General features: G+C 46.3%; 1 protein-coding gene and 8 non-coding genes across 9 annotated transcripts in view; 8 read left to right on the top strand and 1 right to left on the bottom strand.

The window, feature by feature from the left end:
* Nucleotides 1-14471, bottom strand: part of DNAJC5B (DnaJ heat shock protein family (Hsp40) member C5 beta) — a 33516-nt gene that overhangs the window by 9798 nt on the left and 9247 nt on the right. The window contains exon 2 of the mRNA XM_063177999.1: nucleotides 287-500. Within this exon, the coding sequence (XP_063034069.1) occupies nucleotides 287-500 (214 nt within the window). The remainder of the gene's footprint in view (nucleotides 1-286; nucleotides 501-14471) is intronic.
* TRNAA-AGC (transfer RNA alanine (anticodon AGC)) lies at nucleotides 4893-4965 on the top strand. Its single transcript has one exon. It is a non-coding gene; the product is annotated as a tRNA-Ala (tRNA).
* Nucleotides 5636-5724, top strand: TRNAY-GUA (transfer RNA tyrosine (anticodon GUA)). The gene is given in 2 exon segments: nucleotides 5636-5672; nucleotides 5689-5724. It is a non-coding gene; the product is annotated as a tRNA-Tyr (tRNA).
* Nucleotides 6441-6513, top strand: TRNAA-AGC (transfer RNA alanine (anticodon AGC)). The gene has a single exon. It is a non-coding gene; the product is annotated as a tRNA-Ala (tRNA).
* On the top strand, nucleotides 7193-7281 carry TRNAY-GUA (transfer RNA tyrosine (anticodon GUA)). The gene is given in 2 exon segments: nucleotides 7193-7229; nucleotides 7246-7281. It is a non-coding gene; the product is annotated as a tRNA-Tyr (tRNA).
* TRNAA-AGC (transfer RNA alanine (anticodon AGC)) lies at nucleotides 7998-8070 on the top strand. Its single transcript has one exon. It is a non-coding gene; the product is annotated as a tRNA-Ala (tRNA).
* Nucleotides 9178-9250, top strand: TRNAA-UGC (transfer RNA alanine (anticodon UGC)). The gene has a single exon. It is a non-coding gene; the product is annotated as a tRNA-Ala (tRNA).
* On the top strand, nucleotides 11686-11758 carry TRNAA-UGC (transfer RNA alanine (anticodon UGC)). Its single transcript has one exon. It is a non-coding gene; the product is annotated as a tRNA-Ala (tRNA).
* TRNAY-GUA (transfer RNA tyrosine (anticodon GUA)) lies at nucleotides 12455-12543 on the top strand. The gene is given in 2 exon segments: nucleotides 12455-12491; nucleotides 12508-12543. It is a non-coding gene; the product is annotated as a tRNA-Tyr (tRNA).

The following is a 14471-nucleotide window of genomic DNA, read 5'->3' as shown; positions in this document are numbered from 1 at the left end:
ATTCAAATCTAATTAATGTCTGAAAGTGTTACAAAACATGTACTATAATTATAGACCAGGTTAAAAAAAGAGAAAACTTTCTATATTAGTGCTAGTCTGAGCTTATGTTACATTCTGCCACTGTCAATTTTCCAGATAATTTTGTTTCATTAAGTTTTTAGTTTAGAGTTAGATCATACTATTTTTTAAGCCTGTAGAGAGATCATGTTTTTCAGGGGCTTCCTTGTGTATGCAATTGTCAGTGTGCATTGTAGCATTTGATTTCCAAAAGAGAATAACAGCTTACCTTTGCCCACCAGCTGGAGAGCATGAAGTAGGTGTTAACATTTTCCTCACCAAACTGCTCTGCCACATAGAGCCCTAATGATCCATACTTGTCATATATGTTTCGCTTGGACACATCAGTCAGGGTTGCATGAGCATTGTTGATCTCTTTAAATTTTTCTGCAGCCTCTGGATTGTCTGGATTCTTGTCAGGATGATATTTCAGAGCCAATTTTCTTAAATATGAGACACAAACACAAAAAAAAAACCAGAAAGAAAATAAGTCATCTGCATATGTGCATGTATACATACACAAAACATTGCAAAAAATATTTTCATAGAGTGATAATAATTTTGAACTGTGTGTTCAGCCTTCTTTTTTCCAGCTCTGATGTACTCAGTGGAAGAAAAGTGGCACAAAGGAACCAAACATGAAAGTTTTGATGAAAGAGGTGTGCCTATTACACTGAGAATGAACTTTGTGTATTGATACCTAGTCAGCTACTGTGTTAGACAGTGATATATGATGAAAGCACAGATTGCAACATGATAATAAATCACAGGCATTTGTTGCATTATGATTGCCAACTCGTTTGCATCATTTAACAGGTTTTAGCAAAGATAAAGATTTTTTTAAAGGTTGTTTAAAAACACGATGATCACACTGCTTATCCAGGCAACATTATTTTCTTTATAGCAAAGGAAATTCTGTGTTCAATTGCCTATCAATAGTAGCTACATTAAAATGTTGTAAACAGTGTCTGTGTTTGCAGAAGCCCAGACAGTGATGATGGAGAGCACAGTTAGGAATTACAATAGAAGGGAAGCATCTTTTTGAAGCACAAGGTGGCAAAGCATAATGAGTTAATCCTGGTTTCAAGAGCCTGTCTTTTGGCCTAGTTCCCCACTGCTGCACTTCTGAGACAATCCTTAAAGGAGTAAGAGGGGATTGTCATAGGATCATCATAGGAACTATCACAGAATGGTTATTTTCACAGGATCATGGAGTGATTAGGGTTGGAAGGAACCTTAAAGATCATCTAGGTCTGGGCCCCCATCATGGGCATGGACAGCTTCCACTAAACCAAGTTTTCACAGCCCCATCCATCTTGGCCTTGAAGACTTCCAGGGATGGAGCATCCACAGCTTTCCTGAGCAAGCTGTTTCAGTGCCTTGTGACCCTCACAGTAAAGAATTTCTTCCTAATATCTAATGTAAACATACTCCTTTTTTGTTTAAAGCCATTGCCCCTTGTCCTATCACTTCAAGCCCTGGTAAAAAGTTCCTTTCCAGCTCTCTTGTAGGACTGCTTGAGGTACTGGAAGGTGCTCTAAGGTCTTCCCTGAGCCTTCTCTTGTCCAGGCCAAACAACATCAATTCTCTCAGCCTGTCTCCATCTCTCTGGTTATCCTTGTGTCCCTTCTCTGGACTTGCTGCAGCAGGTCCATGTCCTTCTTATTTTGGGGTGCCCAGAACTAAATCCCTGTGTGGTGTGAGAGTGGAGTAATGCCAGCTAGTTTGGACCGCTGATGCCATTGGAAGCCTTTACTAGGTCAGGGTTTGTCACTGCCTTTTGCCCCTGACTGTACTCAGCACTGTGACATCTGAGGGGAGGCACAGCTTGAAAAGTGCAGTGTGTGACTCTTGGCTCACAGCACTGGGGAAGCACGGCAACGAGAAGAAGGGGTGTGCTTCCAAACATCGTGAAGCACTGGTAGTGTCAAATCACACACACTTGCAAAACAAGCATAGACAGAAGCAGGTATTTTCAAAAATCGCCACTCCCAGTAAAGAGCTTGCAAAGTCTCCAGGACATTTATTTAATGACTAGTGCTGACCTCTAGTGGCATCAAAAGTGACTTAGCTGTGTTTTGAGCTGATTCAATCACAGCCAAGCTACGTTTCTTTTTGTGAATATTCTCTCCAAATGTTTTGAGAGCTAGCCATAACTGCTGTGACCAAAATAGTATTTGTAGTGTGAAGGCAGTGTGCCTACACTTCCTCTAACAAAGTTAACCTCAGAGTAGTCCTACCTGATTTCCTTCTGAAGTCCTACTATAGATTACTCCTCCAATAAAAAGGAACTGCTTTGTTCCTGAGGACAGTTCCTGCCTGGAAGACATTCTGCCAATATCAAGACTGAAATCAGCCTGGGAACAGCTTCTGCCAATGATCTCTTCAATTCCCTTGCACTCAAGTCACAGAATCACAGGTCATAAATAACTCCTTAAACATGTGTCTAATAGCATGAATAGGATTGTGTTCAGTCATATTTAATACGCTGTGCATATTGCACCTTAAACACAAAGTTTTGGTCATGTTTAACATGTGCCCTAAACACAATAAAAAATTAAATATAGGAACTGAAAAAATAAGCTAAGTCTTGCATGACTAATGATATTATGTGTCATCCAAATGTTTAAATGAATTATGCAATCTATCCCTTTTCTTACCTGAAAACAGGCCCCAACAATTAAAAAACAAAAGAAAAAAAGGAAAACAGAGAGAAGTATTACTTTCAGAAACCCCTGAATTTTTGCAGGGATCAGACAATCAATTTCCAGCCTTTCTTTCTTTCTTTTCCCAGAGACCCAAAGACATCTTCTGGCTGACCTACATCCCAAACAATCTTATAAAAAATAAGAATTTCAACAGAATGATCTTTAAAAAGATGAAACTCATTAGTTGCATTCTCACTTTACCTAGTATTGTTTTAGACTACTAACAGGATTACTTTCAGCAATTAACAAAAGATAATCTATGTTCTTATTTTAATTTTGGGACAAATGTTCTCACTAAAAAGAGTACATTGCCAAAACAACTCTCTGCACACTGAGATGACATATACTAACTGAAGATGATTTAGCAATGGGAACAAGATCTAGATATTAGCAGTGCAATTCATACAAGTAAGACAAAGGACTCTGTTAGGTCCAAGGACAAAAACCATGTGAGATAACACAAAATACTAGGTATATGGTACTGTGGGTACCTGTGGGTCCCTGGAAGAGTGACATTCCCAGTTAGGTAATAAATAGGATTCATTATGACAAAAAAGAAGAAGAAAAAAAGTAGAGTGTGAAATGAACAAAGGAGTTTGTAGGCTACATCCTATACCAAAACCATGGGTTTATGTCCATTCATATTTTTCTCATGGTGAATGATTTTCTCCTTCACTGCCTTAGGATCACTGCCCACTGCAGCCCTCCACAACAGCAAGCAAGTTTGGGAGAGAAAAGTCACAGCAAACAGAGAAACAGCTATCCCTCAAGATGGATAAGTGTGTAAAGATGGATAAATGCTCTTATGAAAATGAAGTCAGTGAAATAAACTCAAGACCTCTGTCAGCGGTGGTTAGGTTGAAAAGCAAGATCAGGCCACGCTCAGACACGGGGGTGGGTATGATGAGGTGTTGTAATGTGTTGTTAAGTTTTTTGTGTTGCTCCCCCATTTTATGTGTTGTTTCCCCCCTGTCCAATGTAAAATGGTTCTGCCCTCCCCAGTTTTCCCGCCATAGCCCTCCTGACAGTTTTGTTGCTATGGTTACCCCTGCCCCTGGGTTTGTCAGTCAGTTAAGTTATGTAATTTCTCCTCCCTTATTCCTCCTTATAAGTAAACTTTTTCTCCTCCCTGGGCCCAGTCAATCACCCCCCACTCCTCCTGGTTTTCGAGAACCTTCTTCTCTCTGGGGGTTGTGGTTGGCTGTGGTCCCGGGGCCCCTCCTTTACTTTGTATTTATTGGATATTTCTGTATGCCCATTATGTTAAGTTCCTCCCTATACCCTTCCCTATTGGTCTGCTGTGAATCCCTCCCTTATCCACCCCCCTATCTTTAAAACCCTACTTCTCCCGCCCCTCGGGGCCATTTTGCTGGTTGGCTGTTCCTCGGTTGGTGCTCCTGTCTCATCGACTAAACCGACCTTCACCCCCAGCAAAGTGTGCGGCTCCTTCTTCTCGTCCTTTAGCAGTGAGTCCAGTCCGCGATCCAGCCCAGCCTGAGGCCAAGACGCCAAAGGGGGTTGGCACTTTATGCAGTTGGGGTGTCGGCCACCTCAGCTAGCCGGACTTCGCCTTAGTGGCCGCATACACACCGCTGCAATGAGGGGGCTTCTGAATGAAGATAGCAATACTTTGAAGACAGGAAAGAATGCTGTATAGGGTCAGATATGACAACACTATGAAGTATCAGAGGATGTGAGCAGGATTAACCCATGCTTCCTTTGATAGCTCAGCTGGTAGAGCAGAGGACTGTAGGCTCCCTGGCACAGCCATCCTTAGGTCACTGGTTCAGCTCTGCCTCAAAGGAGTCACCTTTTGCCTCTCACATACATCCCACACTGGCACCATTGCCTTTTTCTGATCCTGCTCAGGAGGCTTCCCTTCAAAGGGCTGTCCAGCCATGAGTTCTTGTCTGAGGCTGGGGAAATGACCAGGCAAGGCATTTTCTGGTGAACCCTTGGGCAGGGGATGGTGATTCTGACCATGGATGCTGTCTGCAGTCACCTCCAGCAGGACTGTGAGTGGGTGGGTTGGTGGTGGGACAGTGATATGAATGGGAGGTGCAGGGCACGCTGGGTCAGGGCTGGGTGCCTGGGAGGGGAGAGGAGCTGGGTCAGAGGCTGCAGGGAGGGGAATTAGCTCAAGTGGTAGAGCGCTCGCTTAGCATGTGAGAGGTAGCGGGATCGATGCCCGCATTCTCCAATGCTTTTCATTCCCCTGGTGGGGGCACAGGGCCCTTTGCCAGGAATCCATCTGTTCTCTGGGGGCTGTGGGAAGATTCAAGGTGTGCCCTGGACTTAAAGAGGAGGATGACTTGCAGGCTTGTATCAAGACTTCCAGGGGCAGTTGGGCAGAGGAATTGATCTTCTCCCTCTTTGCTTGACAGCTCTCAAGTATCAAGTGAAGTACAGAAAGGACATCAATGGTTTGGAACAACCTTAGTGGAGGACCACCAAGGAACTCAAGGAATTCTCTTTAAAGACAGACTGAGGAGAGTAGGTGATTTCAGTTAACAGAAAGAGATGTTCAGAGGACTTATACATGATGTTCCAACACTGTTATAGAACAGAGGGATGGCTGTTATTTTGTTTTTCTGTATGCTTGAGCAGAAGGCTGAAGATAGCAGAGTGAAAGGGAATGAAGGGAAAATGCAGCAGGATATAAGTAAGCTCTATGTCCTGGCTGTGAGGAAGTTACTCTGTAGAGGATGATGTCCAGAGAGGTTATGGAGTACATGAACAAGGTTCTGTGATGTCTCAGCTGAGGCAGTTTGAAGCAAGATGCGTAATAGAAACATGATGGTGCACTGTGGCTTGGCAAAAGTGCTGGGTGAGTGTGTCCTGGGTGAGGTCTGGGGCAGGTAACTGCAATTCCTTCGATAGCTCAGCTGGTAGAGCGGAGGACTGTAGGCTTCCTGGCACGGCCATCCTTAGGTCGCTGGTTCAACTCCGGCTCGAAGGAATGACTTTTTGGCTCTGGCACACATTCCACACTAACACTGCCGTTTGGTCCTTCCCAATGGGCTCCCCTTCAAAGGTCTGCCCAGCTTTGAGCTGCTGTCCTTGAGTTAAGGACAAGAGAAGTTGAAAAGTTGAGCAGCCAAGGCATTTTTGGTCAGGAAATTGATTTTGAGCATTAGCGTTGTCTGGAGTCACACCCAGTAGGAACATGATCAGGTGAGTTGTTGATGGTGTGAGAGTGATATGAATGGGAGGCTCCATCTTTGGGTGCAGGGCACCCTGGATCAGGCTTTGGGTGCCTGGGAGGGGAGAGGAGCTGGGTCAGAGGCTGCAGGGAGGGGAATTAGCTCAAGAAGTAGAGCGCTTGCTTAGCATGTGAGAGGTAGTGGGATCGATGTCACCTTTTGCCTCTCACATACATCCCACACTGGCACTGCTTCCCCTTGGCCCCCCCAGAATGAGCTGCCCAGCCATGAGCCATTGTCTGACTTTGGGAAGATGATGAGCCAAAGAATTTTTGGATGAACGCTTGATGACAGACAATGGTTCTGAGCCGTGGACTTGTCTGCGGTCACGCCTAACAGGACTGTGAGTGGGTGGGTGGTAGTGTGAAGGGGGGGCTGTTGATTTGGGGGGCTCAGGCTCTGGGTGCAGGGCACCCTGGGTCAGGGCTGGGTGCCTGGGAGGGGAGAGGAGCTGGGTCAGAGGCTGCAGGGAGGGGAATTAGCTCAAGTGGTAGAGCGCTCGCTTAGCATGTGAGAGGTAGCGGGATCGATGCCCGCATTCTCCAATGCTTTTCATTCCCCCTGGTGGGGGCACAGGGCCCTTTGCCAGGGATCCATCTGTTCTCTGGGGGCTGTGGGAAGATTCAAGGTGTGCCCTGGACTTAAAGAGGAGGATGACTTGCAGGCTTGTATCAAGACTTCCAGGGGCAGTTGGGCAGAGGAATTGATCTTCTCCCTCTTTGCTTGACAGTTCTCAAGTATTAAGTGAAGTACAGAAAGGACATCAATGGTTTGGAACAACCTTAGTGGAGGACCACCAAGGAACTCAAGGAATTCTCTTTAAAGACAGACTGAGGAGAGTAGGTGATTTCAGTTAACAGAAAGAGATGTTCAGAGGACTTATACATGATGTTCCAACACTGTTATAGAACAGAGGGATGGCTGTTATTTTGTTTTTCTGTGTGCTTGAGAAGAGGGCTGAAGATAGCAGAGTGAAAGGGGATGAAGGGAAAATGCAGCAGGATATAAGTAAGCTCTATATCCTGGCTGTGAGGCTGTGAGGAAGTTACTCTGTAGAGGATGATGTCCAAAGAGGTTATGGAGCACATGAACAAGGTTCTGTGATGTCTCAGCTGAGGCAGTTTGAAGCAAGATGCGTAATAGAAACATGATGGTGCACTGTGGCTTGGCAAAAGTGCTGGGTGAGTGTGTCCTGGGTGAGGTCTGGGGCAGGTAACTGCAATTCCTTCGATAGCTCAGCTGGTAGAGCGGAGGACTGTAGGCTTCCTGGCACGGCCATCCTTAGGTCGCTGGTTCAACTCCGGCTCGAAGGAATGACTTTTTGGCTCTGGCACACATTCCACACTAACACTGCCGTTTGATCCTTCCCAATGGGCTCCCCTTCAAAGGTCTGCCCAGCTTTGAGCTGCTGTCCTTGAGTCAAGGACAAGAGAAGTTGAAAAGTTGAGCAGCCAAGGCATTTTTGGTCAGGAAATTGATTTTGAGCATTAGCGTTGTCTGGAGTCACACCCAGTAGGAACATGATCAGGTGAGTTGTTGATAGTGTGAGAGTGATATGAATGGGAGGCTCCATCTTTGGGTGCAGGGCACCCTGGATCAGGCTTTGGGTGCCTGGGAGGGGAGAGGAGCTGGGTCAGAGGCTGCAGGGAGGGGAATTAGCTCAAGAGGTAGAGCGCTTGCTTAGCATGTGAGAGGTAGTGGGATCGATGTCACCTTTTGCCTCTCACATACATCCCACACTGGCACTGCTTCCCCTTGGCACCCCCAGAATGAGCTGCCCAGCCATGAGCCATTGTCCGACTTTGGGAAGATGATGAGCCAAAGAATTTTTGGATGAACGCTTGATGACAGACAATGGTTCTGAGCCGTGGACTTGTCTGCGGTCACGCCTAACAGGACTGTGAGTGGGTGGGTGGTAGTGTGAAGGGGGGGCTGTTGATTTGGGGGGCTCAGGCTCTGGGTGCAGGGCACCCTGGGTCAGGGCTGGGTGCCTGGGAGGGGAGAGGAGCTGGGTCAGAGGCTGCAGGGAGGGGAATTAGCTCAAGTGGTAGAGCGCTCGCTTAGCATGTGAGAGGTAGCGGGATCGATGCCCGCATTCTCCAATGCTTTTCATTCCCCTGGTGGGGACACAGGGCCCTCTGCCAGGGATCCATCTATTCTCTGGGGGCTGTGGGAAGATTCAAGGTGTGCCCTGGACTTACAGAGGAGGATGACATCCAGGCTTGTATCAAGACTTCTATGGACAGCTTGGCAGAGGAATTGATCTTCTTCCTCTTTGCTTGCCAACTCTCAAGTATCAAGTGAAGTACAGAAAGGACATCAATGGTTTGGAACAACCTTAGTGGAGGGCCACCAAGGAACTCAAGGAATTCTCTTTAAAGACAGACTGAGGAGAGTAGGTGATTTCAGTTAACAGAAAGAGATGTTCAGAGGACTTATACATGATGTTCCAACACTCTGTTATAGAACAGAGGGATGGCTGTCATTTTGTTTTTTCTTATGCTTGAGCAGACGGCTGAAGACAGCACAGTGAAAGGGAATGAAGGGAAAATGCACCAAGATACAGATAAGCTCTGTGTGGCTGTGAGGAAGTTCATCTGTAGAGGATGATGTCCAAAGAGGTTATGGAGCATTTCTGTTTCTGGTTTCCATGATTGATGGGTTGAACAAGGTTCTGTGATGTCTCAGCTGAGGCTGTTTGAAGGAAGATGTGGTAATAGAGGCATGATGGTGCACTGCAGCTTGGGAAAGTGCTGGGCGAGGTCTGGGCCACATGCCCATGCTTCCTTTGAAAGCTCAGCTGGTAGAGCGGAGAACTGTAGGCTCCCTGGCATGGCCATCCTTAGGTTGCTGGTTCAACTCTGGCTTGAAGGAGTCACCTTTTGCTTCTCACACACATCCCACATTGGCACTGGCACTGCCTTTTTGTCCTTCTCAAGGGGCTCCCCTTCAAAGGTCTGTCCAGCCATGAGCTCTTGTCCAACCTTGAGAAACTGAGCAGCCGAGGCATTTTTGGGTTAACCCTGATCAGGAAATTGTGGTTTTGAGTACAGGTGTTGTCAATCACACCCAGTAGGAACATGATCAGGTGAGTTGCTGATGGTGTGAGAGTGATATGAATGGGAGACTCAGGCTTTGGGTGCAGGGCATGCTGGGTCAGGTTTTGGGTGCCTGGGAGGGGACAGAAACTCAGTCAGAGGCTGCATGGAGGGGAATTAGCTCAAGTGGTAGAGCGCTCGCTTTGCATGTGAGAGGTAGCGGGATCGATGCCCGCATTCTCCAACGCTTTTCATTCCTCTTGCTTGGACCTGTGCTGCAAAGAGGAGCACAGCATCTAGGACTATGTCCATGGCAACGTGGGCTGTGAATTGGAGGAATGGTTTCTCTCACTTTGTTCTGAGTATCATGGAAAGGATCCAGAATATTGTGCCCATTCTTGGGCCTCCATGTATAAGACAGACATTGACCAAGTGCAAACAGCTCAGAATAATGCCTCCAGGACACTTGGAAGCAGGTGCACTTGCCCTTTGAGCTGAGGCTGTTGAATGTAGCCTTGTGCAGAGCTTGAAGAAGAAAGGGCTGTGTGGGAGATAAGCAAGCACTTATCAAAATGCCTATCAGGAGGTTATTGATTCAACAGTTAGACCTTTTACTGTGGTGATTAATAAAGGAAAGAAAAACAACAGGCCACAACTGAAGCAGCAGAGGTTCCATTTTTTTCTCATCTATGAGACAATGAAAACCTAAAAAATGTTAATGTGCCAAACACTTGGTAGCAGAGGAAAGGACTGTTTCCATCCTGATGAGATAAGGTGCAGTTAGAAAAGAGCATCTTTCAATGCAGTATAACATTTCCTTGGATCAGCTTCCTTATCTTGGGTAACTATCTCCAAAACCAGGTATGAGACAGAACTGCTCTTGTCTCTCTGACATCTGTGAAGGGAATTGAAACCATGAAGCCCCCAACCCCCTTCTGAAAAGTTTGAGAATAACAAAATGCATGTGCATGAGGGTTAGTCTATAAATAGCACGACAGAGATGGGTGGGGTGTACAACCACCACCCAAAGGAACCAAACCAGAGGCACCACTGGAACTCTGGCTGGTGATCCAGATCTTTTCCTCTATGTCTATCTTCTTCTCTTTCTTTCTTCTTCTCTTCCTCTTCTTAAAAGTTTAAATTACTGCTCCCATGGGCTGTACTGAAAATTTAGATCATCGCTGCCATAGACCGTTCGATTTATACTAAGATTTAAACTTATTCAACTTACAATAAAGTTTAAACTGCTGCTGCCATAAATGAAATTTTCCAATTGATTGTTTGGCATTGTTTTGCTTTAATTTAGCCCAAAGGTATCCCGAGTGTTACTTGCCTCCAGTACTGCCTTCTAGGGACCTGGCAGTCCTGTTTTACGGCTATCCCAGAAAAAATGGTCCAAGACCACCTTCTCAGGACCTGACACCTCTTCAGGTCAGCATGGTAGGAGAAGAATGTTGCCCTGGAGTCTCCATGCTTGGAGGTTGGTGTGATCTGACTGGCTGAAGTCTTGAGCAAAATGATGGGATCCCTCATCTAGGGCTGCTTGGAAGAGAAGATAGATATAGAGATGCCCTGAGGACTCATTCAAACTGATTGCGTTGAGAACACAATCATGGAGGCAGAGCAGAGAGAGGACCTTGATACTCTGTTGATATCTGCTGGTGTAGTGGAGAGCTGCTGGTTCTCTCACATGGTGACCATTACATCTTGTGTGGGTAGTAAGTGCCAGAATAGGCCTGAATGGCCCTCACCAGCCTCACGTGGCGTTTGCACTTCCAGCCATCAGCACAGGAGGTCTCCTTATGTCCACATCTGGGCCTTCACTTTCTTTCTGTATTAAAAAGCAGGAGTCCTGGTCCCTAGCTCAGTAATGGCCACAGCTATAGCACTGTCAAGGCACAGTGACCTTGGATCCAAACCTGATGTGCAGATGAATGTCCTGCATTGCCCTAACCCCTGGCTTGTCAGTCTGGACCTGCCTGTCAGTCACTGGACATGATCATCACTCTGACCTCGGCAGTGGCTTGCTTGCAGTTGTCCCTGCTTTGTCATGGTGATAGTGCCTTCTGTTCTGGATTATTGCTTCAAGTGAGCCACCATGGCTGTGTCTATCCTGGCCAGGGTTGTAGGCTTGAGAAGCAGTGTGAAATAAGACAAGTCTCTTATTTCCTGCAGAGGAGGGTCATGTAAATCCAAGGGAGTGGTGTGAGACTGGAATGATTGGATGATGGTGTAATATTTGAGGTATTTAATCTACATGCTTCCTACAATAGCTCAGCTGATAGAGTGGAGGACTGTAGGCTCCCTGGTGTGGTCATCCCTGGGTTGCTGGTTCAACTCTGGCTCAAAGGAGTGAAAGGAGTGACCTCTTGGCTCTGGCACACATCCTGCACTGGCACTGCTGCCTTTTGGTCCTGCCCAGGGGGTTCCCCAGAATGAGCTGCTCAGCCATGAGCTTTTGCCCGAGATTGGGAAGATAAGTGGCCAAGGTATTTTTGGGTGAACCCTGGCCATGGGAAGTTGATTCTGTCACTGTGCTTGCCCACAGTCACCTCCAGCAGGAAAGTGAGTGGGTGGGTTGGTGGTGTGAGGGTGGGATTATTGGGAAGCCCAGGCTTTGGGTGCAGGCCATGCTGGGTGGCTGGGAGGGGAGAGGAGCTGGGTCAGAAACTGCAGGGTGGGGAATTAGCTCAAGTGGTAGAGCGCTCGCTTTGCATGTGAGAGGTAGCGGGATCGATGCCCGCATTCTCCATCGCTTTTCATTCCCCTTGCCTGGACACAGGGCCTTTTGCCAGGGCCCGTGGGTGCTCATAATATATCCAGAATGCAAAGAACAAGATGACATCTGGGTCTCCATGGGCAATTTAACAGAGGTTTCTCCCTCTTTGCTTGATAAACATCAAATGTCATGTAAAGTATTGTACCCCATTTGGAGATCTTCTAAGCAAAAAAACAGTCAAAGAGAACTGTCTCTGGAGTGCCACCAAGAATCTCAAGGAATGGAGAAGTTTCTCTGTGTGGATGGGATGAGGAGAGTGGATTTGTTTAGCCTAGAGAAAGAGAGATTCAGAGATCTTTTGACTTAGATCTTTTGACTTAGAGGAGGTTTCAAAGTAGAGTGGCCATATGTGTCATCTGCTTGGGAAGAGGGCAAAAGGCAGCACAGTGAAAGGGAATCAAGGGAAAATGCAGCAGGACATGGGTGAGCTCTCTATGGCCCTAAGGAGAGTCCATCTGCTCATGAAGAAAATTATGTCCAAGGAGCTTTTGGAGCATTTCTGTTTGTGGTTTGCATGACTAATGGGCTAAAGTGTTGAGCAAGGAGGTGTGATGCAGCTGAGGCTGTTTGGAGGAAGATGAGGTAATAGAGGAATGATGGTGCACTGCAGCTTAGCAAAAATGCTGAGTGTGTACAGGGTGAGGTCCCCTTGGGAATGAGGCCATGCTTCCTTCGATAGCTCAGCTGGCAGAGTGGAGGACTGTAGGCTCCCTGGCATGGCCATCCTTAGGTCGCTGGTTCAACTCCGGCTCGAAGGAGTCACCTTTTGCCTCTCACACACATCCCACACTGGCACCATTGCCTTTCTCTGATCCTGCCCAGGGCACTCCCCAGAATGAGCTGCCCACTTGTGATCTCTTGCCTAAGCTGTGGGAGATAACCAGGCAAGGCATTTCTTGGTGAAACCCTTGGGCAAGCGATGGTGGTTCTGACCATGGAGCTTGTCTGCAGGACTGTGAGTGGATGAGTTGGTGGTGTGAGAGTGATATGAATGGGAGACCCAGGCTTTGGCTGCAGGGCACCCTGGATCAGGCTTTGGGTGCCTGGGAGGCGAGAGGAGCTGGGTCAGAGGCTGCAGGGAGCGAATTAGCTCAAGAGGTTGAGCGCTCGCTTAGCATGTGAGAGGCAGCGGGATCGATGCCCGCATTCTCCAGTGCTTTTCATTCCCCTTGCCTGGATACAGGGCCTTTTGGTGAGGGTCCCCCTATCCTCTGAAGGGTAAGGAAACCTGGGAAGCCAAAGTGGAGGACAGCATCCTAGACTTCTCCAGGAGCAAGGCCTCTGGTTTGAGAGAAGGTATTATCTGACTTTCCTCTTCATTGGATAGATGCCATTTAGTCTTGTGTACCTGTTATATATAGGTTGATGTTGTTTATTTGCTATAATAGAACAAATTTTCTTCCTAATATCTGTGTTTTGGATTCAGGGTGTGAATAATGTTGGTTACGCACCACTGTTAGAGACCTTGGTAAGCAGAGTTTATGCAAAGCCAAGGACTTTTCTGCTTCTTGCATCATCCGATCAGCAAGGAGACTGGAGGGCACAAGAAACTGGGAGGAGACACAGATGGGACAGGTGGCCCCAGCTGACCAAAGGAATGTTCCATACCACATGACATCAAGCTCAGTATATACTAGGGAGAAAGATGACTGGGGCCAGTACTTATAAACTGTCTGTCTGGGCATTGTTCTGCAGGTGTTGAGCAATTGTGTTGTATGTTACTTATTTTGTGTAATGTCATTCTATTATTGTTATTATTATTGATATTTCCCCCTTCCTTTTCTGTCCTTTTGAACTGTGTTTTTCTGAATCCACAAATTTTGCTTTTTTCTCTCAGTTCCCTCCAAAAACCCTCTTGGGGATGGGGTGTGTGAGCAGTTGTGTAGGGTTTAACTGTCTGCTGGGTTAAACCACAACGCCCCTTTTTGGTGCCCAACATAATTTTTGGGCTTGAAGGGTTGAGATAATGACAAATCTGACTAGAGTACATTAAAACAAATTTCTTTTAAGCATTCATTATATTACAGTAATAATAGCTAATCCTGATGTTGATTTATTTACTCTCAGAGTTGAGAGTAAATAAATTTCTATTCTCAGGGTTGGGTTACATAACATCTTACTTGCTGTGAATGTTTCTTGTTGTGCTGTTTATCACCTCTGGGGGCTGGGCTAAGGTTATCATGTTGTTGAATTTTGTAACACTGGTTTAGGATATGATAAAACTGATGGTCATGAGACTAATTTATTTGTAATCAAGTATTGTTATCTTCTCCATACTTCTAGGGCCATCTATTGGCAACTATTCCTAATTACATCCTTTATCTTTCCTCCTAGAGGAAATCTGTGGGGCATACACTTCCCACATCTTCCCCTTCTCCTCCAGGGTAATTACAATAGCTCTTGAGAATTCTGAATATAGTCAGGATGTTCAAAGGAGAATGTTCTTATTACTATGTCTCCTGATTGAATTTCAGGCCTTTTTTAGAATTAAACAACTATTTGAGGGTACCACCCAGATAACAGCCCTGAGCCTGAGCATATATAGTGGCAGGATGTGTGGGATACTACAGGCAAGTATGTACAACAATGGGCATCTCAAATATTCTGGAATTTCACCCCCAAATAAGTTCAGAATCCTGAAAAACTAGCGAAATATTTGGAAGAAGTATGCTGCCAGCCTGGTAAT

This window comes from Melospiza melodia, chromosome 1 (assembly GCF_035770615.1).
Source record: "Melospiza melodia melodia isolate bMelMel2 chromosome 1, bMelMel2.pri, whole genome shotgun sequence".
Lineage (NCBI taxonomy): Eukaryota > Metazoa > Chordata > Aves > Passeriformes > Passerellidae > Melospiza > Melospiza melodia.
Note: the sequence above shows the minus strand (reverse complement) of the source record. Positions and strands in the feature narration are given on the sequence as shown.